This window comes from Balaenoptera musculus, chromosome 14, assembly GCF_009873245.2.
Source record: "Balaenoptera musculus isolate JJ_BM4_2016_0621 chromosome 14, mBalMus1.pri.v3, whole genome shotgun sequence".
Lineage (NCBI taxonomy): Eukaryota > Metazoa > Chordata > Mammalia > Artiodactyla > Balaenopteridae > Balaenoptera > Balaenoptera musculus.
Genome location: NC_045798.1, coordinates 27,773,548 through 27,798,646, shown reverse-complemented (window position 1 = coordinate 27,798,646; position 25,099 = coordinate 27,773,548). Strand labels below are relative to the sequence as shown.

Genomic DNA, 25,099 nt, shown 5'->3' with positions numbered 1-25,099 from the left:
GCGCAGACCGCGCAGGTGCTTGGATGCTGCACTAGAGGCCGGGGCCCAGCTGTGTTTGGAAGTCAAGCCTCCAAAGTGGCCCTTGAGGGGGAAGGTGCCCTTTCATGTCAAGGGGCCGGAGGACAAAGCTGGGAGCCAGGGCTCTGCAGACACCCCAGCCCCACCTGTACCCCAGAGGATGCACCTGTGCCTCTACAGCTGCCTGGGTGGGCTTGTTTCCTTCTTCCTTTATTGGGAGGCGTGATGTACTTACAGGAAGGTGCACAAGACGAGTTTCAGACCATCTAGTCAAGGGTGGACACCTGGGCAGCCACTACCCGCCCCACGCCCGCCCAGCGGCCTGTCCTCATCCTCAGGAGGCAGCCCCTCCATCTCATTCTTGCTTTACCGTCTGAATATGCATCTCCAAAAAGCATAGACTCATTTTATGTGTTGTTTTTTTTTTTAACCTAAATGGAATGATATGGAGCAGCTTCCTTTGTGTCTGATTCTGTGTCTGCGAGACCCGCCAGGGTGTGCATGGCTGCCGTGTGTTGTGTGGGCCTTTCTGTCTTATTTCTCTGGACGTGTGTACCCAGATTCCTCACCTTTCTGTGTTGGTGGAGATCTGGGTTGTCCACTTGGAGCTGTTGTGGACGAGGCTTGAGAAGACTCCCACTGGGCCTCCCGGTGCCGGGGGCCCCCAGATCCAGCGGTGGGTCTGCTCGGAGGCCACCAGTGTCCTTGAAGGGGCTCCCACTGGCCAGTCTGGGATGGTTAGGGCACAAAAATCAATGAGAACTGTGGGTGATGACCCATCAGTAACACAGGAATGTGTGAGTCCAGACTGATGGGAGGAGGGGAGAGAAGAGGCGAGAGCCCGCTGTCTGGTGGGTGTGCCTTGCGGACGTGGAAGATGACTGTCTGCAGGACCGGCGGGCAGCACCACTGTGGGTGGAGGCGCTGGGTCATCTGAGGCCAGGGTGGCGGATGTCACAGTGTCTTTCCCAGAAGTGCCCACGGCGGGGGGAGGGGCTTTGAGTGAACACACCTGGCGGGCGCCTCTGTCCAGGTGATCAGGGTGGGCAGTCAGCCTTGTGTGCAGTGTCATCCCCTTGCTGTCCTCCCCAAATGTGGAGATGTCACCCTGGGGATGATACACACACATACAAGGGACAGGGAAAGGCGCGGCCCGTCCAGTCCAAGGGCCTGGTGAGCACTGACCAGCCCAGCGTTCATCCCGGGGCCCCGAGCTCGCCACTCCGTGACCGGCACTGACCCACATGGGCTGTGCCAGGGTCCCTGGCTGTGGGGGAAAGCGTGGAGGTGGCACAGTTGGGCGCGTGTACAGTGTTAGCAGTTAGGGGTCCAGGCGAAGGAGGCAGGGAGCCACTGTTCTGGGGGTTCCTTAGAGACAGGCTGGCTCTCCCTCCCTGTGTGGCCGCCCTCGGCCGGGGCCGGCACCTCCATGTGAGAGCACGGTTCCCACTGCTGCTTCTCTCCTGAGCTCCACTCGGAGACGGTGTCAAGAGGCCTCATGTTCTCTCTGTCCTGCGCCGCTGCCGCTTCAGGCCGAGCGACTCCTGCTCCCCAGGATCCAGGCACATCCTGCCAACACCAGCGGTTCTCCAGGCAGAGCTGGGGTCTGGATCAGGATTGGGTGCCCTGGGTCCACCTGGGGGGCATCCATCCGCGCGGCACCGAGGTCTCCCAACGGTGCGAGTAGATGCCGGGCCCCACGTGCCCTCCTGTCCCCTTCCACAGCTCCAGGACCGGCCCACTGTCCTGTCCCCTTTGTCCCCACTGGCCTGTGCTGCTGCTTCTTCCCTTGTTTGTCTGGACCTCACCCCTTGGGAGGAGGACGGGAGAGCGGTTCTGTGGGGTGACCCTCACGTTGGCTCAGCCCCGGGGTTTCTTGGGGTCAGACTGGGGAGGTGGGCTTTCGGGAGGAAACCCTTCTCGTCCCCTTGTCGGGGGTCTGGGACATCTGCGGGGCTCATCCACCTGGGGAGGGTGTGTCCATGGTGTCCCACCGGCAGGGACCGTTCCCTCTGCTTCCCAGACTCCTAGGAAATGAGTCCCGAGGCCCAGCGTGGAGCATTTCTGGTGAGCGTCAGAGCCGCGCAGCAGACAGTGAGCCTCAGGGCTGCAGATACCCCGTCCCTCCGTCCTCAGCGTCCGCCCAGGGGCTCTGCCCCCCCAGCTGTGCCTGGGCTGGTCTCACGGGGAGGGTTTCTCCTCCTCCTTTTATAGCATTCTACTTTCATTGGAACTCTTCTGTTTAATAGGAATTCTCCTCCCTGTGTATGTATGTGTTCACTCATGGGTCTGGGCTCGTGGAGATTTCTTTTATTCTTGGGTTAGAATTTCATTCTACTGTTATTTATTTTATTGCTCAGATTGTTCCAACTTTAGTGCTTGTGTCCTTCGGACATGCCCTTTGTTGCATTTTTAAAAGTATTTCCTTATTTTCTGGCCCTACAGGGTGCTTAGAACTCATCTTGGCCCCCCACCCTGCCCCAGCTCTTGCTGTCTGGGGGAAAAGGGATAAGAAGCCAGACCGGGCGCTGGGTGTTCTCGTCACTCCTGGGGTGTCGTTGCCTCTGGGTCTTCTCAGGGGGCAACCCGGGCTCCCCGTGTGCACCTCCATGCTGCGTACACCCTGTGTGCACCTCTGCGTCTGTCCGTCTGTGTCTGTGTTTGCACAGATATGCGCTCATGCCGACGTCTCTGACTCAGGGCCAACGCCTGCCGGGCTTCTTGGTGACCCGGCCCCCCGCCCCTACTCCTATCCGTCTCTGTCCAGCTCTGCTCCTGCTGGACGTGTGAGGGGGTCTCAGGATTGCTAACCCACACCTGTGAGAACACCTACCAGCCAGAGTCCCGTGTCTCTGTCCAGTTCCTCTGTCTCTAACCAGACAGTGCCTAGAGGACACGCTTCCTGAGTCTCTCAGGTCGGCTCTCATCTGCTCTCCCCTGAGCACCGAGTGCCGGGCATTCATCTCTGTCTGCAGCTTGTCCTGGGACCCTGACCTCCTGGTGGGTTTTTTCAGTCACACACAGAACAGTTCACTCTTTGTGGCGAGTTCTGTGGGCAGGACCCTGTTGTCCTCTGCCCCTGCGGCCCTGCCTCCCCCAGAGGGTCACACGGGTGGAAGTGCAGTGTGTGGCCTTTCAGACGGGCTTCCTCCCCGTAGCAAAGGGCATCTAATTCCTGCGGGTGGCTGTGTGTCCCTGCTGCTGCTCTGGTGTTGAGCGAGGTCAGGTGCGGACGGATGCTCCATGGTGAGTTATCAGCCTCCTGCTGGAGGGCTGTGTCCGGTTTGGTGAGCAGAGCTGCCGTGGACATTCGCTTACAGGTTTTTGTGTGAATGTAGGTTTTAAATGCACTTGGGAACATTCATGAGGGTGGAGTTGCCAGGTGGTCACAGTTAATTCACAAAGGGGTGGAGGGCGGGAGGGGTGGAGGGCCCACAGTTTGACAGCACAGGGAGCAGCAGGGAGACCACGGGAGGCGGGCCATGGGGCCTGTGCCATGGGGCGCCCGGGGCCTCGGTCTGCAGCCTCCCCAGGCCAGCCCATGTGCGTGAGCTGGCATCAGGCGTCTGGGCTGCAGACTCACGTGTGGCCCTTCCTCAGCTGAGGTGCCCCCAGGCCCTCCCCAGGAAGTGTCCCCTGCCGTCCTGTGGCCTCCAGCCGACCACAACACACTGACATTTATCCTCACCTGGGAGGGTCACGGCCCGTCTCCTCTTATTTTGGCAGCCAGGGCCGCGACCTGAAGCTGTGCGTGTGGGACCTGGCGGAGGGCAGGAACGCCGTCGTGGACTCCGTGCTCCTGGAGAGCGTGGGCTTCTGCAGGGGCTCTGTGCTGGCTGGGGGCCTGCAGCGCTGGATGCTGGCTGTGCCGGGGAGAGGCAGCGATGAGGTGAGTGAGCCCATTCACCCTTGGCTCCTGGCTGCAGGAATGCTGTGTCCCGAGCAGCTCCTCCAGCCAGCCTTGGCCTGGTCACCTGAGGTGGCCCTGGTGCTGGGGGTCGGGAAAGGGGCCCGAAGTGGGCCAAGGTCTCTGGGAGGCCCTGGCACCCAGCCAGGAGCAGCACGGGATGGACGAGGTCAGGGCCCGAGGCTGTCAGGGGCCTTGGGAGCAGGCAGGCATGGAGGGAAGCCCCAGGCAGACCCCATGAGGTCGAGGTAGGCCTCAGAGCCAGGACAGCAGGGGAGGGCGGCCTTTTGGGGTCATAACTGGGCACTGGCATGAGAGGTCTTGGGCAGGGCTGAGACGCAGGGCGTAAGGGCTGGCACCAGGGTGGCAATCGCAGTCACAGATGAGTGGGGCCCGTCAGAGGACAGGGCTCCTAGGGGCAGTGGGCGGGATGGAGCCCCAAGGTCACTGTCAGATGGAGCTCAGGCTGAGTGTCCAGCAGCGATCTGTGGCAGGGACTGGTCAGGCTGGACAGTGGTGTTCACACCCCAGGGACAGAAGGGGCAGAATCCCCAGGGGAAGCAGAGCCGAGGACGGGGTGCTGGCGGGGAGTGCCGAGGGCAGGGGGATAGGGGTGCTGGTTGGAGGCAGTGGGGGAAGGAGCCCCAAGTGCAGCGGGACAGCCTGGTGTGTGGGGGCCTGGGGGCGCCGAGAGTGGGCGTGGGTTCGGGGTACATGTGCAGGGGGAGGGAGGCCCCTGCCCACCGCCCATGCCCCGTCCTCCCCGTGTCCCCTGCTGCCCTGAGGGCCTGTGCGGTGGGCGGGGCTGGGCAGGGACTCAAGCCCTGCACCCAGGAAGTTTGGCCCCCGCCCAAGAGGAGTCGTGAGTCTTAAAGCAGATTCAGCTCATAAATAATGAGGCAGGAACAGGCATCTATTTGTTCATGATGGCGTTTAAGTCACCAATTAGGAGCTACATGCAATTTTCTTGCCAGTTTGCCAAAAACCTGTTAAAAGTTTTATTAATGTGAAAAGAGAGGGCTCTGCTTTCTCCTGGTGGCAGCAGCCGGGTGGCGCCGAGCCTCCTCATTGGTGGGGGCCGGGCCACACTTCTGCTGAGGTCACCTTCCGCTGCCCCCGCCAGCCTGGCCCGAGACTGCTCGTCCCCTCTGCTTCTCTCTGGCTCCCCGGCTCCTGGTACACCACCACCCCCCCGCCTGGGAGCCACAGGTCTGGGAACCTTGCACATCCTGGGAAAAGGGCTGTTTTCCATGTTCCCACCTGGAATCGGCGCCACTGGCCTGTGCCCAGACAGAGCCAGGCCCGGCCGTCTGGGTGGCCACACTTGCCCGAACCAGACATTTTTCCTTCTGGAAACAAAACTTGCCCTTGAATGCCAGGTGGAAGCATCCCGGTGTGTGGGAGGCCCCGGCAGAGTGCGGAGCCCCTCCTGGGACCACAAGGACCAAGGAGCACTTGTTCTGGATGCCAGCACTGCGCCCCCTCTCATGGCGCCTAGCCCAGGCCTGGGCTGCCCTGGTGTCGCCCTCACTCTGGGCCACTCGCCTCTGCCCGATCCCCCCGCCCTCGCGCCTCTCCTCACTGCCACCAGAGGGGTCTTCCTGAGCCCCCAGATCGGGGGTGGGGGCATCCCTCTCTGACCCGGGACCCCCTCCCCCATCGCCCGGCAGCTTGTCCTCCTGACGTAGTGACGTTTTAGGAAGCTGGCGTTGGAGCAGAAATAGGAAGGCAGGCATCCAGCCCCCAGCACCATGTTCCTTGAACTTCCAGGCCCCCCGCCTTGGCCGGGACGGGCTTGGGTGCCTGAGGCCCAGCCAGTCCCCACCCCTGTCTCCCTCCCACTGACCTCGGAGGATAGAAGGGCTCCGAGGGCCCCCTCCTCTTTGGTTTGCTCAGTCACTTCTGGGCCACACTCCATGCCACCGCGTCCTCCTGTACCTCCGTCATTTTGCTGGAGCTTCCCCTGAGCTTCTTGGGTGCTGCTGGAACTCCTTCTAGCAGCTTCTAATTCATGGCGGGATGACGCTCATGTCACTTAGGTCCTTTTCCGTCTCTTTGGGGCAGTGAGGACTAGGTGTCTGGGGTAGATGCTGGCCCTGCAGGCAACGTGATATGGGCGGAGGGGGCTGTGTGTGCATGTGTGTGGGCGTGTGTGTATACGCGTGTGCACGTGCATTAGTGAGAGCAGCAGCAGGGCTACACACCTGCTCTACACTGCGTGGTTACACCTTGAGTTCACCCTGGGGTTTCCTCCTGGGGGTTCTGTGCCCCGGGTGTCAGAAGTGGACCAGCAGGTGTAGGTTCTGTCCCCTCGATGCCCCAACACGTCTGGACCTCAGACTCCTCATCTGCAAAACCTGGGGCTGCCCTGTGTCGACGAAGGGTGCCCTGCAGCTCTGCGAGGCGCACACTGTTGTTGGTGGAGCCTCCCCAGGAGGGTGGCCGGAACCACCAGGTGGGAACATGTCACCCAGCCAGGCGCAGGAGGGGCTGTGTCAGCGTCAGGTGACGCTGAGCACAGGCTGCACACAGGGTGGAGGAGCAGGCGCTGGGGCCCCAGGTGTGCAGGTCTGGGTGCCATGCGACAGTCTGGGAGGGCTCAGGGTCATCCACATGTGGGGCCCGACCGTGAGGAGCTCCAGGAGGAGGGCGGGAGGCCGAGTGAGCTGAGTCAGTGCCGTGGGCCAGGCCACCTGCTTGGCCAAGAGGTCAACGCAGAGGAGGCCTGAGGTGGCTGCGGGGCAGTGACACTGCTCGAGGGACCTGCCGGTCACTCATGAGTGACGCATGCATTCCACACAGCCTGGCAGCCCCCGAGCCCAGGAGCCCATGGGTCAACGCGGGAGGCACGGCCTGGGTTCCCAAAGGTGCAGACAGGCGCACAGTGGCCGGGCTGAGGCCTCAAGAGTCTCCTGTTTGTGCAGCACAGACTTGACTTGGCTCCGGCCCAACTCGGCTTGTTTTCTTACTGTCAGGTTCAGATTCTGGAGATGCCGTCCAAGACGTCAGTGTGCTCCCTGAAGCCCGAGGCACAGGCCAGGCCGGGCATGCCCATGTGCCTGCAGCTCTGGCAGGTAAGGCCCAGCGCCCGCCAGCCACGCCCACCGACCACACCTGCCGGCCACGCCCGCCAGGTGTGAATCATGCCCGTTAGGGACTTGGTTCCTCATCACCTACGGGCACTGGCCCCTGGGAGGCGTGTGCACAGCGTCCTCCTCAGCCTTGGTGTCCCCAGCCCTCCAGCCCTCCTGCTGTGAGGATGCCTACAGACCCTTTGGGGATGCTGGGCTCGTCCTCGTCTTCGCAGGGCGATGTGGGAGACAGCGGCCCCCTCCTGGGGGAGCCACATGCTCCCCTCTGGTCTGCTCACCGGCGCGGCCTGGCGTGGGGCCGGGAGGGGGTGCTGACTAACCCTGCAAGCCTGCACGGCCCCTGCGTCGCCGGGATTAATTTTTGTTACTTCTTTGCCTTGTTGAGGCTGGAGTGGGCTTAATGTGCTGGCTTTCCCTGCGGCCACACTTGGTATTTCTGATCTGCGGCCATTTCCTTCTTTCTTGGCTGTTCTCTCTGATTAGAGAGGGTCTGGAGGCATCTCCTGGGGCTGTGGCAGAAGCCGGGGGGCAGCGGAGTCACAGGCCTGAGTCCCTGCAGGATGGGTTCTGCCTCTGGGGCTGAGCCCAAGGCCTGGGAGGGACCCTCCTGACCAGAGGGGCAGCTTCCCACCCCCAGCGGTCAGCACCAGCTCAAAATGGGCGTCTACTTCTGGGGGCAGCAGAGCGGATGGTCCGGTGCATTCACGTGGAAAGAGTCTCGGCAGCGTCTTTACAGCTGCAGAAGCCATGGGGAGCAGGTCACTGACCAGGGCTGTCCCGGACTGCTGCCTACGGCCTGTTTTTCAGCTCCGAGCAGCTCACCTGTGCCTCCTCAGAGCCGCCCCGGGCTGCCTGGGACCAGGAGGACGTTCCTGCCCCTGCTGTGACTCTCCATATGGGTTAGACAGCCAGGCTCGCATGGTTTGGAGGTGTCTGTGTGCCCGCAGGGTCCCTGGGCCCAGCTCTTGTCCCTCCAGGGCCCTGCCCTGTCTTGCAGTTGGTGTCCCTGCCATCTCTGAACTGAGAGAAGCCCATGGTGGGGGGGCGGCGTGAGGAAGTGGGGGCTCTGAGACTCACATGGATGGCAAAGCTGCTGGTGCCGGCAGGCGGTGGCAGGGGGGGCGCCTGGAGGGGCAGCGGAGGCTGTGGAGGTGGCCTGGCGCTCACAGGCCCCGGGCGGGACGGGGCTGCATCCGCTCACCCTCCCTCCCTGGAGATGCTGTCATTGCCTAATCGTGTAAGAATTCCATCAGAAAAATGTGCAGAAATGGGATGTACAAACTTGTCAAGGTAATTGACATGGTTGACAGAAGGACAAATCGAGTTGTGTTAGTTGATACAGATCCAGCGCAAAGCATCCTGTTAAGAAAAGTCTATTCTGATTTGAAATGTCCTTTTATTCCTCTCCAAGCCTGGAGGTCCAGGTTATAGCTTATTGATCTGAGTGTGGCAGAGTGGCCTGATGTGGGATTCCTTTCTGAAACATTCAGAGATTTCTTGTTTTGCTCCTGAGAGTGGATGGCCTGTGTTGTTAGGATGATTGTCATGTAGGAGGTCAGGGGTCGTCCACACCAACCCTTGGAGCAGGTCCGCCAGTGCCCCCCCCACCCCCAGCCAGGGGCTCCCCGGGGAACCTCGAGGTGCTGGGGGGCACACCCGGGGGGGGGGACGCAGAGCGAGCACAAGTCAGCCTGGCACCAAGGGCGTGGCCACCAGAGGACTGAGGCCCCAGAGCACTGACCCGCCTGCAGGGTCTATCCTGGGGGGCCGCAGGGACCCTGTGTGCCAGGAGAGAAGGTGGAGGGGCCTCAGTGCAGGGGCAGAGCCTGGCACGGGGCCCTGTGGCTGGTCTGGCTCCTGTCCTGGCCTCCCTGTGTGCCTGCACAGGGGGCTCAGCGGTGTGCAGCCCCCGCTCCAGCCTAGGCACTCAGAGCTCCCAGACCATAGGGGGAGCCCTGGATGCAGGAGGAACATGCAGGGTGGGGGCTGGGGAGCAGGTTGGGCCAGGCAGTGCGGTGGGAAGCTGGTGGGAGGACACAGCAGTGCCCCAAGGGGGACGGACCCAAGGGGCCCCGGCAAGTTCCTCACAGCTGCTTTCTTGGACTCCTCCTTCCTGCTTTTGTTTTTGGGAGCACATGTTATCATCAGAAAAAAGGGCTTGTGGGAGGCGTCCTCCAGATCCCAGAGCTGGTCTGCACAGGGCTCCCCTGGCTCCCCTCACTCTGCAGGGCCCTGAGACGTACCCCTCACACCAAGCACAGCGAGCTCTGCTTCCTGGGTTGGGGACGTAGCGTCCACTCATGTTAGACACTCGCGGTGTGCGACACCTGGGCGTGGAGCTCCTCTGGGTGGGCAGCGAGCTCCAGCAGGTGGGCCAGGAGGGCCCGCCCGGGTGCTGTCGGCCACGCCTAGGCACGTGGCTCAGCACCAGCCTTGCCCACCAGCAGCGGGCCCCCATTGGAGCTGCAGGCGACCCTGGAGGCAGCCTTGCTGGCGGCCCCCAGGCCCTGTGCTCACCGCTGGCCATCCGGGATTTGAGGGCCGCCGGCTGAGCTCCTGGCCTCGGGAAATTCTCCGCTGGCAGGGGGCGCTTGGTCATTTCTGAGCCCTGGGAGCTCAGTGGAGAGCAAAGGTGCCGGGTCCTGGCGGCGGTCCCGGGACTGGGCACCAAGCACGGGGCGGCCGCTCTCGGTCGGTGCCAGGCCGACCCAGGGTCCCCATGCTCCCCTGCAGGCGGCTGCGCAGCCCTCTGACCCGCGCCCTCATCCATCATGCTGCTCGGCCGGCGAGGCGCTGACTCTGCAGCCTTGACGGTTGGGGGGCTTCCGCGGCGACGTTGACAAAGTACAGAAGGTTCATTTTTCATTGAGACGGAGCTCGAGATTTTCTTTGGCCGGCAGTTCTAGACAGGTGGCCGGCCCCGCCCAGGGGTGGCCGCACGTCTCGGCCGGTGGGAAGGAGCGGGAGGACCAGCCAGTGTCCCAGACCCCGACCGCAAGCGCCCCACCCAGCCCGCACTGGCCCCAGTCTGGGTGTCGGCCCCCTGGGGGTGTGCAGACCCCCCAGGGCTCAGTGGAGAAGGCGGCCTATCTCAAGCCCCTTCTCCTCCAGAAGGCCTGGGACCCCTGAGCATCCCCCAGCTGACTGCAAGCTGTCCCTGCAGGCTGACTCCAGTCCCCGCCCTCTCCTCCTGGCCGGCTACGAGGACGGCTCGGTGGCCCTGTGGGACATCTCCTCACGGAAAGTGTGCAGCCGCGTTGCCTGCCACACGGAGCCCGTCATGGGTCTGGACTTCGACTCCCAGGAGGCCAGGGGCGTCTCAGGCTCTGCGGAGAAGACGCTGGCCGTCTGGAGCCTGGATGAGCAGCAGGCCCTGCAGGTCAGTGGGCCAGGCCCGAGGTGTCATTTATCCTGCTCTGCACCAACAGTCTGATGGGCTGGAACAATATTTAGGCATGAAGAGGACTTGTGGCAGGTCCCCAGTTAATTAATCATCGGACCTGGCGCGGGCGGGCCTGGCGGGCGGCAGGAGAGGGGCTGGCGCTCGTGAGCCATTCACAGGGTTTGGGTTTCCCTCAGACCTTGGCTAACAACGGTCACGTCTTGTCCATCTAGAGGAAAGGCATGTAGAATCCAGGACTGTGCAAGCCCGTTTGCAAAACTCAGAGGAATTTGGTCAGTAAGGAACTGATCAATCAAAAAGAAAAAAAAAAAAAGAAAAAAACTGAAACCCTACATGGAGAAATCCCTGAGTGAGGCCCCTGTGGCTGTCTGCAGGCTGCCCGGGGGCAGTGGGAGGGCCGTAACGGCTCAATGGCTTCCCATTCCACGTGGCTGGGGGGGCCCCTGGGGCCACATCTGGGTGCCCAGTGCTCAGCCCTGTTGGGAGGGGGGGATGGAGTTGGCCGGGAGGGGAGCCTCCTGGCCAGGCCTCAGATGGGTGAGGTCCTGGGGAGTGAGGTGCTGGGTGTGCCCTGTGCCTGTCAGCCCCCTGAGGGCAGCCTGAGTGCACACTGGCTTCTGGGCGGGGGCGCCCCCATTAACCAGGAAGCCTCAGAAGGCTGAGACCTGACCACGGCCGGCTCTGCGAGCCCAGGTCTGGTGGGGGAGTGGGGCCCCAGCGGGGAGCTGTGTATCCCACCTCCCGGAGCTCTGGAGGACAGGGCCTGTGGCTGCGCCCTCTACAGGGGCTGCGTGGTCCAGGCTTCCCTGCAGACAGGAGGCCTCAGGAAGAGGGCATCTCTCAGGCCCTCCCCAGATGGGAGGCCTTGCCCAGCAGCCCGGGGCCCCCACAGCCAGGGAAGAGGCCCTGTGCACTTGGGTGGGTGGGGGAGGGCAGGCATGGGTGAAAATCGGGAGAGACTGCCATGCCCAGCGGGCATTGCCACACCCTGGGTGCAGGACAGCGAGGGGCAGGGCTATCAGGGGTGGGTGAGGAGTCCTGGGCAGGAGCTAGGGGCCGAGGGCGGACTCGGCAAGGAGACCTTCCATGCGGCAGCTGGAGGGACTGCTCTAGCTTCCTAAAAAGCACAGTCTGTGAGAGGACCAAGCTAGAACCAGAGCGAGTGGCTGTGGCTGCAGGGTCTGGGCAGGGTCCTGAGGGGGGAGCAGCCCTGTGGAGTCCCGGGGAGGGGGGAGGGGTCATGTGACATGGGGACAAGGCAGGTATTCCAGCTTCCTTGGCATCGCCCCCTGCCCCCCACACCCCCCCCTCAGACCAGCCTGTGCCACGCTCGCCTGACTTGCAGTAAAGCAGCTTCCCGTCCGTCTTCCTGTCCTGTGTCCCAGGGAGTCCACAGAGGCCCTGCGGGATGGGGTCAAACAGGCCTCCCTACGGGGCTGGGGCCGGCTGTGGGGGTGGAGCTTCTCCAGCATCCATCCCAGGGGAAGGGTCTCCAAGGCCTTGAAGTCCTGGATGTGGGTGGTGGGAGTGGAAGTCACCATAGTGCTCATTTTTAGAAATGGGGCGGAGCCACGTGGTGCTGGGTCTTCATGTTCTGAGCCGTCAAGGACACAGAGCCTGGCCAGGCAGGCATCGGGGTTCTCCCCACACCCTCCTCTGCTCCTGCCTGGTGGGAACCAGGCAGTGACCCCCACCCCCAGTGAGGTCCAGTACTCTGTCCTGCTGTGACTTCAACTTCAGCCCAACTTTGCAAAGGCCTAGAGACCCAGGTGGCTCTCCTGAGGGCCCCACCGACTGCAGTGCCCCCAGGCCCTGCCCCCAGGACCCCGGGAAGAGGCCCCTCCTGCCGTCCTGGCCCAGGTCGGCCTGGTCTCCCCTGGCTTGTTGGAGAAACAGCTGCAGGAACTTCAGACTTAAATTTATGAGGCATGTTCCAGCGCAGAGCTGGAGGTTCACTGTGCAGATGAATTGGAAAGTCAGAGCATAGGGAGGCCAGGCCAGCCGGGAGGTTGGTGGAGGCTGTGCCGCGGCCGGGGCCTCTCTCAGCGTGCATCCCAGGAGGCGCCGCTCCTCCCTCCGACCGCCCACTGTGGCCTCGCTGGAGACGTCCATGTCCCCAGAGGCCCAGACACCTTCAGGTCCTGGAACACAGGCCTCAAGGAGGAGGTGTCGGGGCCTCGAGGGCCTCAGCGTCGCAGTGTCCGCAGGTACCTCTCCCTGGGCCCTCGGTGCCGCAACTGGCCCTGAGGTGCTGGCCGTGGAGCCACATGGGCAAAGATGTGCCTTACCTCGCGGCAGCAGCTCTAATGAGCCCAAATCAATCTCCCTGGGCGGGTGGGCGGGCGGGCGCTGCAGAGGCGCAGATGGGGCTCCCGCGTGGAGTGAGGGTAATGGGAACCAGATGGGGCCGTGCTGCGCGCACATTCCTGGCACCTGAGGTCATGTTCTGTGAGAGCCACTGGTGGCCGGGATCCTTCCTGGAGGGTCCTGGTCCGAGACGGGCTTGGCCAGGGGCCGCGGCGGTAACTGGAGCCTTCAGCCACCCTCTCTAGGACGTTGGACGCTCACCCACCTGTAGGGGCTGCTCGCTTTGCTCCCCTCGAGCCCGGGGTCTGGGCCTTGGCTGTCGTCAGACACAGGTGGTGCACAGACCTGCCCCTCCCTCCCACACTTGGGGCAGGGTCCACGGCCTTGAAGCAGGGGCTGATTTACAGCCAGCGGTATTTCTAGGCCGTGAAGTAATAACTAGGCCCCCACCCCAGCCAACCCAGGCTGGAGTCAGACGACCACTCTCCCCCACCACGCCCACGGCTGGTCGGCCAGGCGTCCCCTCCTCCCCGCTGCGTGGCCACTGCCCGCCTGCTCCCCAGCCCTGCTGGGGGCTTCCCTCTAAAGTGTCAGCAGCGGGACACTTGGGCTGGTGCGAGGGAGACCATGGGGCCCCGAGCTGAGGAGCTATGGGCACAACACCACCACCACCCCCCACAAACACATCTCGGGACACCATGGGCGGGGCTCCGGCCACCTTGACCACACACGGGTGCTGGTGGGCCCCGATAGGACTGGTCTCTTCCAGTCCAGGTCCCCACTGACAGGGCCTTGTGCCTTGATTCTGAGCTTCCAGGAGGGGCTGCGAGGGTGGGGGCGCATCACTCCTGTCCCCTTTCCCCTGGGCCGTCCTGGGCATCTCAGCCCTTCCCAGGTGGCAACACTAGCATGGATGCGCTCCGCTCCGCGCCCGACTCGCAGCCAGCCGCGCAAGGACCACTGCTCAGGCTGCTCTGCAACTCCCCGGCCCCCACCTGGGCTCCCGGCTCCACCAGCAGATGGCAGATTTGGAAGCAGCCCTTTACTCCCTGGGAAACATCCCTATTGTTAACAAATCCACCCTGAAGCAGGCCCCCGAGTGGGTTCCGGCACACCCACTGCTCCAAGCCCAGGGCGGAGTTCCTGGGAGAGGAAGAGTCGGGGGCTGTGACGGTCACTTTGTCCTTGTCCATGGGTCGGGGCTCAGGCTGACGCACCCCTGCCGCGGGCACACGTGTGGGCTTTGCCTTCTTATACGGGCATGGCTGCACCAACTTCCGAGGGAGGGGGCGGTGGGGGTGAGGGCCGTGCTGGGCACCCGCCCAGTGAGTGGGTTATGGCTGCTTGTGTGCAGCACAGACAGGAAGCACTGAGCCTGGATTCCTCTGGACAAGAGCATCGGAGTGGCAGAGAGCGCAGGACATGCGGGGACGCTGCTGGTCTCCATGGACGGAGGAGGAGGGGCCCGGGACATCACGGGCCTGGGCACTGGACAGAGGCCGCAGGAAGGCAGGGCAGGCGGGCATGGAGGGGCTGGATGGGTTGCCGCAGGGGCGCTGCCCACGTGCTGGCTGCACTGACCTTTTTCAGTTGTTTGTGATTGCATCCCTGTTTTATCTGCAGGACTGTCCCCTGTCCATTCCTGACCAGGCTTACGTTTGTTTTCTTTAAACATCTTTTCCCCATTTCCCGTCTACCTTTCTCTTCCTCCCCTGAGTCCTCCAGGCTCGATGTGCAGCTCTGACCGGGTTTCATCACACTCACTTCCGGGCGCCCGATTTTTCTTTGTTCTCTGACTGCGGAGCTGATCAGAGTGTTTTTATGTTTCCAAATGTTTGATTCTTTCCCCAGTTATTTTTTATTTCTAGGCTTCTAACTTGATCCATTTGTGGTTGGAGAACCAGTTCTGAGTGATACCAGCTCCCTGAAATGCCAGTAGGTTCCTGTGGCCCCCATGCTTGGAAAGAGGTATTTCTGCCACCCGCCACCCAGCTGCGCCTGCCCCTCAGGCAGCCGTGTGGTTCACGTGGGCCACGTGGGCCGAGAGCCATGCCTGCTACGGCCTCTGGCGGGCGCTCTTGCTGGGTCCATCTTGGTGACTTTCCTGGGTCCTGTGTGTTCTTGGTCTGCATTTTGAATCTTCCTGGGGGGTTGAACCCTTGTTATCTCTGGAAAGGATTTTTGCCTGAAAGCCCGTTTCAGCAACGATTCACATGGCTCAGGCCAGGTGTCTTCTGGCTGCACTTCCTTCTGTAGCTTTTTTCCATCTTTCACCTTCAGCCTCCCTTCACACACAGGCGTCCCCTCGTGGGCCAGCCGCGCACGCGACCTCATTGCACGGGTTCTGTTTTGTCCCGTGTGCGCTGCCTGGCCGTCTTGTCGGGCCCTCTAGTGGGGCTCTGCTTTTTCATGCTTTGCGACAACCTCTGCCTTTTCTCTGGAGCACTTGGTTTGCTTCCTTCGTGTGCTTTGAGGACACGTGGTCTCCGGTGACCCCCGTCTGCTGGGGACTCGTGGCGTCTGGTCCTCGCTCCTGGTCACCTCGTGGGGCTTCTCCTCGGCCACTCCTGAGACGTTCTTTTTGTCTGTGGTTTTCAGGGGTCTGGCCTCCCTGAGTGACATTGTCCCATGGCCCCCGAGGCTCTGGTCAGTTTTCTCTCTTCTTCAGGTCAGATAATGTCCATTGATAATGTCCCCTAGTTTACGGACTTTTAAAAAATAATAGTTTCCAATCTGCTTTTAAGCCTGTCCTACACATTTTTCACGTCAGTTATTAGCTTTTCAGTTCTACATTTTCTATTATTGTGCTTTTTTTTTTTTAACAAAAGACTCTATTTTTAGAGCAGTTTTAGGTTCACAGCAAAATTGAGAGGAAGGTACAGAGATTTCCCATATACCCCCAGTCCCCCCACTATCGACATCCCCCCCACAACAAGTGGGACATTTGTTAAAATCGATGGAACTACACTGACACCTCATCATCACCCAGAGCCCATGGTTCACATCAGGGGTCACTTCTGGTGATGTACATCCTATGGGTTTGGACGAATGTATAATGACATGTGTCCAGATGTTCAGTGGTATCTGTTGTCATTTGCATTTCCCTAATGACATACGATGTGGAGCATCTTTTCACATGCTTATGTGCCATCTGTGTATCTTCTGTGCTGAGGTGTCTGTTCAGGCTTTTTGCCCATTTTTAAATTGGGTTGCTCATTTTCTTAAGAGTTCTTGTGTATTTTGGGTAACAGCCCTTTATCAGATGCGTCTTTGCAGATACTTTCTCTTAGTCTTTGGCTTGTCTTCTCATTCTTTCAACAGTGTCTTTACAGAGCAGAAGTTTCTAATTTTAGTGAAGTCAGATTATCAGTTGTTTCCTTTATGGATTGTGCTCTGGTGTTGTATCTAAATACAAGGTCACCTGGGTTTTCTCCTGTCGTCATCTAGGAGTTTTATAGTTTTGCAATTTACATTTAGGTTTTTGGTCTATTTTGAGTTGATTTTTGTGAAGGTGGCAGGTCTGTGTCTGGATTCGTTTCTTCTCATGTGGACGTCCAGTTGTTCCAGCACCGTTTGTTGAAAAGGCTACTTTGCTCCTGTGTCAAAGGTCACGTGTTTATGGGGGTCCATTTCTGGGCTCTTTGTTCTGTTCCGCTGATCTGTTTGTCTGTTCTTCCACCAAGATCCATGGTCTTGATTCCTGTAGCTTCACAGCAAGTTATGAAGTCGGTCCTCCCGCTTTGCTCTCCACCTTCACAGAGTGTTGGCTGTTCTGAGTTGGTTCTGAATTTCCATTTCTCTGCTCATAGATCCTATCTGTTCACTCATCAAGACAATTTTTTGGTAATTATTTGCATTTTCTTTCATTTTTTGGAACATTTAAATATTGCTTTAAAGTCTTTGTCTGATATGTTCCACACCTATGCCATTCTGGGCTGGTTTCCATTAACTGCTTTTTTTCCTACTTCTTTGGGTGTCTAGTAATTTTTGTCTGTGCCAGACATTGTACTGATGGAGATGGAGATTGGATTCTGTTACTTTGCAGAGCAATCACTCTCATCCCTGTGGCTGTTCACCTGTACCATGGGCTTGGCTTCCACTCCGTCAGGCAGTATGTGGGGCCCAGGGTCATCCCCAGGCTCCTGTAATGCGGTGGAACTCACCTTCCAAACTGTACCTCCCCTTCGCACTTGTGGGGCTTGGTTTCCAGCTTCATCATGGTTGGCCAGAGTAGGCCCAACCAGGGTGTGATGCCTGCCCTGCAGCGTGGCCACGCGGGGTCTCAGCTGGTCTTGTGTGGACACACAGATGTCACCCTCAGCTGCTGGGTCCAAGATCACTGTTGATCTCTTGTATTCGTTCCCTTTAACCCTGCAGCAGCCACTGGCCGGTTAACCTTGTGTGGTGCCCTGAGTGGGCACAGCCCAGCCCTCACAAGGACTCGTGGGACCCACATGGCCTGCAGTCCCTCCCCCAGCCCCCTCCATGCTGCTGCCTCACCCCACGGGTTCCAGCGGCTCCACCCTCTAATCACCTCCTTGGCTTCACGTGGCCGCTGTGCTCCACCTGGACTTTGCGGCCAGACCTTCCCCCAGCAGAGAGCTACCGGGCCTCTGGGAGGCTCCCCTGTCAGCTGCCCTTCCCGCCGGTGTTGGTGCCTGGACACAGTCACGCAGTGTCTTTTGTCCAGTTGGTGGTTGTTGGCAGCACACGGAGTGGTCTGGTACCAGCTGTCCATCACAGCCACCTCCTGTAGTCCCAGCTTCATGAAGGGTGTCTGTTTGTCTGCTGAGCAGACATTCGCAGCTTCTCGTTGTGAACTGTACACACTCTGTCGTTGTCAATTGTGGGCACAGTCTGTCCGAGTGCTCCCTGGTCCCCAGGGTGGGCCCCGACTCTCTCGTCTGCTGGCTCCTGGGGTTTCTTGGCCAGTCATTCTTTTGGTGTCTCTCACGTTCACAGCACACATTTGGCTTTAACTTTGGAATCCAGTCAAAAGTCTGTTGAGTATATTTTTATTCCTTTTCAGAGAAATACAAGGGCAAATACTAGGAAACGATTACACCTGGGTGGGGAGAGGAAGTGAGGTTGTTCTGTCAGCACCTCAGTGGGTGTCAGATAATCTCCGTAGAATGAGGCTGACTGTTGTATCTTCAACCCAGATGACAAAGATGAGCAGATCAGTGAACTTCACACCCGTCTCTTTTGCTGCCCTCCCGTATTTCTGTTAGTTACACAACCGGTTCTGTAGCCTTGATCCCCGTATTGTCTCAGGCCTAATCCTGCAGGGGACTACGTTCCCTACTCTCTGCCAGGCCACTTGCTGCCGTTCTCCTGTTTTCTCCTAAGAGACTGGACTTAATCTCCTAGTTCTCCAGGAAGAGCTGATGGGACGCATCCCCTGGGTTCTTACATGTTCACAAATGCTCATCTGTTGTTCTCATACCTGAGCGACAGTTTGGCTGGCTATAAAATTCTCGGGCCTCTCCTCCCAGCTTCGCAGGCGTCACCCCACCGTCTGGCCCAGACATGGCCCAGACGTGGCCATGGGCCATTCTGCCCTCACGGTTGACTTGATCCTTTTGCCTGACTGTCAAAAGGACTAATCAGCTTTGCGTCCAATGACGTTATCAAGCGCACCTTCCTGTGACCACTCTGTAGCCTCTCTGTGGATCCTAAGACTTCAGTTTCTAGAAGCAAGAACAGATTTTCTAAATGGCAAAGGTCAGAGCAGCTGTGCGGCCTTCCACATCTTCTGTTTCTCTCCAGTGGCCGCGCCTCTGTCCCCAGGTTGGGTCACGCCTGCCTTTGCTGTCTCTTCCGATTCCCCTCGCTTCTGCAGTGTTTGCTTCTCTCGGTGCCTGTGGATCAGGCTCCCTCCTCTGGGTTTGCTCTCCTGGTTCTTGTTTTATGGAGATCATTGCTTCATGAAGTTCTGTTTTGCTGATTTGCAAAAGTGCCTGGTGAGTGTCTGGTTGCTTCCGAGGAATGCTGCCATCTTTCGCCGAGTTTTTTTCCTCCTTTTCCCTGTGTTGTCTTTGAAAAATGAATGACTCTCCCTAAGGCTGCTCTGGCCCAACAGGAGGTGAATTAGCAGAGAAAGGGGAGCTGCTGTGGGCACACCAGCAACCCCGAGGCAGCAAGGACTCCTGGCGCCCAGGGCTGGGCCAAGGCAGGATGGGCGGAAGGACGTGGCCATTTGGGTCATCATGACGATGGCCAAGTGTGTGTTGTCAGCGTGGGGCAGAGCTGCCAGATGGCCCCGCAATGGCTGTGCATCCAGCCCCAGGCGGCCTTCCTCCTCGCATGCCACTCAGGGCTGCCCTTCCCCCGGCTTTGCTGAAGGTGGGGTTTGCGTTCCTTCTGCTCCTCCTGCTTTGGGTGCGGTGAGGTTTCGCGAGAGAGGACCCACTGACCTTGCTGCTGTCCAGTGGGCCGTGCTGCCTGGACGCTGGGGGGCAGTATTTCCTTGGGGAAGGGCCCAGGCCGCAGTCCACTGAGGTCTGTCCTGTCCCAACCCGAGGGTCTGGCCAAGGGCAGAGGTCGCCTGTGCTGGCTCCAGGAGGTGGCAGTAAGTTGGCAGGAGCGCTTGGCTCCCTGTTCCTGACGGGGGCGTCCTGGTAGAGGGAGAGGCACGGAGGCAGGTCTAAGAAGCCACCTAACGGTTCTCCCTGCCACTCTGATCACAGGTGCGTGGGACTCACGTGCTCACCAACCCCGGGATCGCCGACGTCAAGATTCGGCCAGACCGTAGGATCCTGGCCACCGCGGGCTGGGACCATCGCGTCCGTGTGTTTCACTGGCGGACGATGAAGCCGCTGGCCGTGCTGGCCTTCCACAGCGCCATCGTGCACTGCATGGCCTTTGCTGCCGACGGCTTGCTGGCCACAGGGTCTGGGGATCAGCGCATCAGTGTCTGGTCTCTCTACCCGTGCACGTGACTCGTGGCTCCTTGTGAGGACACTTGGATAGCTGGAAGGTGGTGCAAAGGGTTGGAGGCCATGGGCCACGGGCCCCTCTGGTCATGGGAAGAGCCAGTCATTCGGGCTTCCTTTCTGCATGGGACCTGCTCCCTTTCATGAAGCACAGCATCTGTGCCACAGTGACTGCCATTTAAAGCATAACCAGGCCAGACACTGGGCACCAGCAACCCAGACAAGAGGCCGACCCGGGGGCTCCTGATAATAAACTTGTTTGCAAACCTGCAGGCTTGAGGTACGAATTCTCCCAGGTGACCCCCTGCTTCCCCGGGTGGTCAGAGCCCAGAGCTGTCTGTCCTCAGAGCCTCCACTGGGCAGGGTGGCTGGTCCGTCCAGCAGGGACGCCAAGTGTGGGCCCCGGGTCCTGGGCTCCTCGCACCGCAGACAGCCAGGAGCTCCTGCATCACAGGGTTGAGCCGGTGACGGGCTCCTGACGGGAGCACGGCAGGGAGAGGGCCCCTCATGGGGGTGGTGGGGAGGGCACAGGGCTAGGCCTCCAGCAGGACCAGCAGGAGGAAAGAAGGGCCACCTCGTGGAGTGAGGCTGAGAGTGGCAGGTGGCTGTCCCAGGATGGCTTCTAGGCGTAAAGCCCAGCAGCTCAAGCAAGACAGACGGGGACCAAGGGCACTGTTGCAGCCGCTCACACAGGGTAGCCGCCGGCTGTTCCCACGTGGGGCCGAGCCCAGACCTCAGGACAGCTTCTCTCAAGGCTGGGCTGTTGATTGGGAAGGAATGGGACCCTGAAAATTGGGATGGGGACTGTGGGCAGAACCCGACCAAGCTGGGGGCCACAAACCCCTTCGTTCCATCAGCTTCTTTGCCAGGAGAGCCCCCTTCGCACCCTACCTGAGGTCAGCCCCCCTTTGGCTGCAGGACCTGAATGGCCTCCCCTGAGGCAGGGGCCCCAAGGGGCACTCAGGACCCCCCTACTCCGCACTTTGCTTATAACCAGACTGGGTCCCAGCAGGCCCGAGAGGGTGGGGTCTGCGGTGGCTGCGCTCCAGAAGGGCTGCATGGCTTTCCCAGGCATCTGGAGAACACGTGTGCATCCAGGTGGCGGGATGCCGAACCCACTGGAACAGGGCCCTGCTGGAGAGTCTGGCCTCCAGGTTCAGCTCGGGGGCTGAAGGGCTCTGAAGTTTGGCTGATTGGTTGAAGCAGGGACCATGAGTGACACAAGTGGGGTTGAAATGCCAGCACTGCGTGGGGTGCTGAGAGGGGGCACCGAGGGTGTTGGGGGAGCTTCATGTGAGACCAGCTCGCCCTCCCTGGGCCCCAGAAGATGTGCCTCCCCACAGCTGTGAGGGCCACCTGCATCCTTGGAGAGCTCTGTGGTCACTCTGCCCCGAAGGTCAGAAGCGGCATTGGGAACGGGTCCTGGGGCTGCAGAGCCTCGTGGTGGACAAGGGTCCAGAGCTGCGGGTGTGGGCGGATGACCTTGGGCCCCGGAAAGGGGAGCCAATGGGCAGCTGCTGAAGCCTGGCCTGGTCCCCGTGGGCAGAGCAGAGCGTTCTGGATCCAGAGAGCAGACGTCTGACCTGGGTCACCTGGACCAGCAGGTATCTGCCCTGCAACCAGGCCCAGGTGCCCACCACACTGCCTGCAACCTGTGCTGCTGATGCAGCCGGGGCCCCCCAGGCCCACACCCCTGACTGGGGGGCTGTGCACGGTCCCAGCTCAGGGACGGGCCTCCCCATGGGCCAGTTGGACAGAGGTGCTGCCGGGTTTCCTCCAGCACATCTGGGAGGGGCTGCGGCCCTTGGGATGTTGGGGGGTGGTGCGCATCCAGGAGGGTTTCCACATCACGAATGCCAGCAAGACGGGCAGCTCTGTTTAGGCTGCGGAGACTTGAACCCCACGTGTGGGGCGTCCTCTGGGCACTGTGATCTGCTCAGGACCCCACCTTCTGCCTTCTCCACGGGAGGCAGTAGGGCACTGGGTGCCCCTTTCGGGAGGCGGACCTCTGCTTCTCCGGCCTGGCCGGGCTCCTGCATCTCTCATGTGCCCCCACCCCCAGCAAAGCCAACGTTCAGGCCAGCGTCCCCTCCCGTGGGTCTGTCCTGGAGACTGGACCAGAGGCCGGTGCTAAACAGCAAAGGACTCTGTCTCAGGACCCACTTGGCCTCCTCGCTAGAGCATAGCTGTGAACATACCAGTCATTCTGCGGGTCCTGCTGCAGCTGTGACCCCGAGGTGCCGGGCGCTGGGCTGGGGCAGCCTCTAAAACCAGGCCGCGGCTGAGGACGTGGTGCCCATGCCTGCTTACATCCGCGCCATCAGCTCAGCGGTCCTTTGGCAGAATCACTGAATTCACGAAAACAGCTGTGGCAGTGTGTCCTCCCGGCAGAGGGACAGGGCACCACAAGAAGCCAGAGGTGCCTGCCAAGCGTTGGGGGTGAGCTGTGCGTGCTGCCTGCCGTGACTCAGCCCCGGAGGGGGAGAGGGCTCGGGAGACACAGTGTCCATCCGTACCTGGCCCTCACCTCCGTTGAAGGCACAGGCTCCCAGAAGATCACGGCTGCTGGCCCTGAGCTGGGCTCTGGGCTGCCCACCAAGGCCACATGCTGTGAGCAGTGTCCCAAGGACATCTTGTGGCCAAATCTCCATGCATGGGGCCGAGTTGGGTTGTGACAGCCCCGCCAGACGCTCAGGACCAGAGGAAGTGGGTCTGGGGACACAGGCATTTCTCCTGAGCTTGCCACTGCCTGGCCCTCTTCCAGCCACCTGGCACTCTATGGGTGGGTCCCATGGTCATCCCAGCATCGCGCTGCCCCGGCCCCTCTTGGACAAGCAAGAGGTCAGCGGCGGGCCGGGCAAGTGACCAGGGGACGCAGCACAGTTGGGAATTCTCACCTTTTCCTGGGCTCCATGAGCTTCAAGAGGTCTGAGAGGTCAGACCGCCACGTGCTCTGTAAACATGGCCCCGGGGGCTGGACACTGCCACCGAGGGGTTCCCTGGGGAGGGCTGTCCTGCAGGCTGCTCTGTGCCACGTGCCGTGAGCGTCTGCACCCCCAGCAAGCAAGGCTGTTAGGTGTTTCCCACCCGTGTCTCTGCAGGAGCAGCTCTGCGAGCGGTGTGCAGAGAGGAGACGACCCGAGGTTCTTTGGAGGCTCGGTGCTCAACCAGCTGGCACCTTGCGGGGAGCCTGGTCTGGGGTTAAGCTGAGCAGGCTGTGCACCTGGGCCGGGGCAGGTGTGCAGCGCCCTCCCCGCCCTCCCTGGTCTCCTGTGTGTTGGGGCTGCTTGGTCCTGCCCAGATGCGGCCACCCTCACACCAGCTCGTCTGGAGGCCCCTCAGGATCCAGGCAGGCGGGAAGTGCGTGACCGGATGGAGCTGAGTGAGGTGGGGAGGGCAAGGCGGCTGCTGTGTGGTGGGGCCGTGCCCACCAGGTAGAGGCCACCAGTCCCAAAAGGATCCGCTCGGGGAAGCATCTGAGTGGGAGGCACAGCCACAGATGAGAAAGCAGGACAGACTCATGGTGGCTGAACTGGAAAATGAGGTGGCGCTCCTGGCCTTTCCCTCATCCCACCAGGAGGACGCAGGAGCCACCTGCGTGCACGGCCAGCACCTGCCCTGGGCGCTCAGACTCAGAGCTGGCGGGCAGGTTCACTCTCCGTGTCGCAGACCAGCGCCCTGTGCACAGCGCCCGGACCTCGGGCCCCAGGGCCAGTGTTCATTGCCTGCCCTTCACAGAGACGTGTGTGGCTCCTGCCTTAAAGCAGAGCTGCTTCCGTGGCACTGGGCAGACGGGTTGGGGGGGGGCAGTGAATCTCGTGGCTGCCACAGGCCAGGATGTGTTCACAGGGGCCAGGAGCAGTGCTGAGGGTCCAGGGGCCGCCATGGGCATCACGGTGACAGTCACTGGTTCTGTTCAAATAGGCCAAGAATCCTCATCAACACTCTAATAACGAAGTGTGCCAGAAACGTACTGTCACAGCAGGTAGCCGCACGCGCCTGAAGACTGTTTTGCCCCAAACGTCTGCATCCCCACAGTCCATAGGCTGGAATCCTAACCCCCAACATGATGGCAGTTGGAGGCAGGGCCTTTGGGGGGTGACTAGGTCATGAGGGTGGAGGCCCAAGAATGGGATTAGTGCCCGAACCAGTATGTGGGCCCTTGCCCGACCCCGAATCCACCTTGGTCTTAGACCTCCAGCCTCCAGAACTGAGCAGAGCCTCTGTGGTTGATAAGCTGCCCAGCCCGTGGTATTTTGTTATAGCAGCAGGAAGAGGACAGGATGACAGGATGCCTGTGTGTTTGTTGTTTGTCAAGACGTGCATGTTGAGAAGTTGAGTCCCTGGTCTGGTCCCGTTGCTGGGATGTTAATAATCAGCCCAGACTCAGGGGCATGCCCGTGAGTCGTCAGTCAGGAAGGTGGAGGGCCCACCGGGCGGTTTGTCTCTCTCCACGGGACAAGGCGGCATGGGGGCACCGCCCATGGGGTGCCTTCGGGTGGGCTCTCGGCATGGTGGCCTCAGGGGAGTCATTCTTCGTGGGGGCACCGAGGGCTTGGCCAGCGAGCCAGGCGGGCACCCAGAGCCACCTTTGCCTAGCCCTGGTGTGTGGGAGACACAGACCCCACCTCCTAATGGAGGGCCTTAGAGTGTTTGTAGCCTTTACAAAGTGAGACCCCAGAACTGAGGACGCGCCTTGGAGGGAGAGAAACAGGCGAGAACCAGCTTCCACGAGTCTCTCCTGAGACGTTAGAAGTAGACGTGAGGCTGTCATTTTGTTAAATGTTTAGAAGAGTTTTTAATGAATTTGCAACCAGTGTTTAAGTGTTGGGGAAATTTTGCTTTATTTTATTCATAAATTTTGATTTATGAACTGAGTTAGAATGTGACTATATAGGGAATTACCATTACACAACATACAATTTATCAATCTTGAGAATTTATTGAACAATTGACATTTTTTTTTTTGGAAATTTCAGAGACCAAAATGAAGGGAAAAAACCACAGCCCCGTGTAGCCAGTGCCCAGCTTCAGCGTGAAGCAGTGGCCTCCAGGTATCAGGTGAGCTCTGGCCCCCGGGGCCTGCAGCCACTTGCCCAAAAAATGGGATAGCCCATCAGGTGGGCCTGGATGGACCCCTTTCTGGATACACATCTCTCCTCGTGGGCAGGACGAGCCAAGGCCACGGCTGCACCCGCTGCAGCCTTGCCTTCCTGGCCGTGACCCCTGGCCCTCGATGGCCCTCTTACCTCCCTGGAGAAGTAAAGAGGGAGAAGGCGCTGTTTTGTGATTAGCAATAAATAACAGACCCAAGAGCTACGCCAACACATGGACGAGCTCAGACACAGGGCGTGGAGGGAGGAGGGGCAGCACCAGGGTGGGGTCCGATCAGGAAGAGGTGAGCAGGCCCGGCTCCATCTTCACGGCGAGAGGACCT

The 25,099-nt window shown here is 60.4% G+C and overlaps 1 protein-coding gene across 3 annotated transcripts in view; it reads left to right on the top strand.

Annotated features, from left to right (window-relative positions):
* Window positions 1–19,933, top strand: part of GNB1L (G protein subunit beta 1 like) — a 45,874-nt gene extending 25,941 nt beyond the window's left edge. The window contains exons 4-7 of one of the 3 annotated variants that reach the window (XM_036823568.1): window positions 3,745–3,907; window positions 6,901–6,999; window positions 10,181–10,396; window positions 19,417–19,933. In XM_036823568.1, the coding sequence (XP_036679463.1) occupies window positions 3,745–3,907; window positions 6,901–6,999; window positions 10,181–10,396; window positions 19,417–19,668 (730 nt within the window). In that variant the 3' untranslated portion in view covers window positions 19,669–19,933. The remainder of the gene's footprint in view (window positions 1–3,744; window positions 3,908–6,900; window positions 7,000–10,180; window positions 10,397–19,416) is intronic. The other 2 variants (XM_036823569.1, XM_036823571.1) reach the window with 2 other exon arrangements.
* Window positions 19,934–25,099: the final 5,166 nt, after the last annotated feature.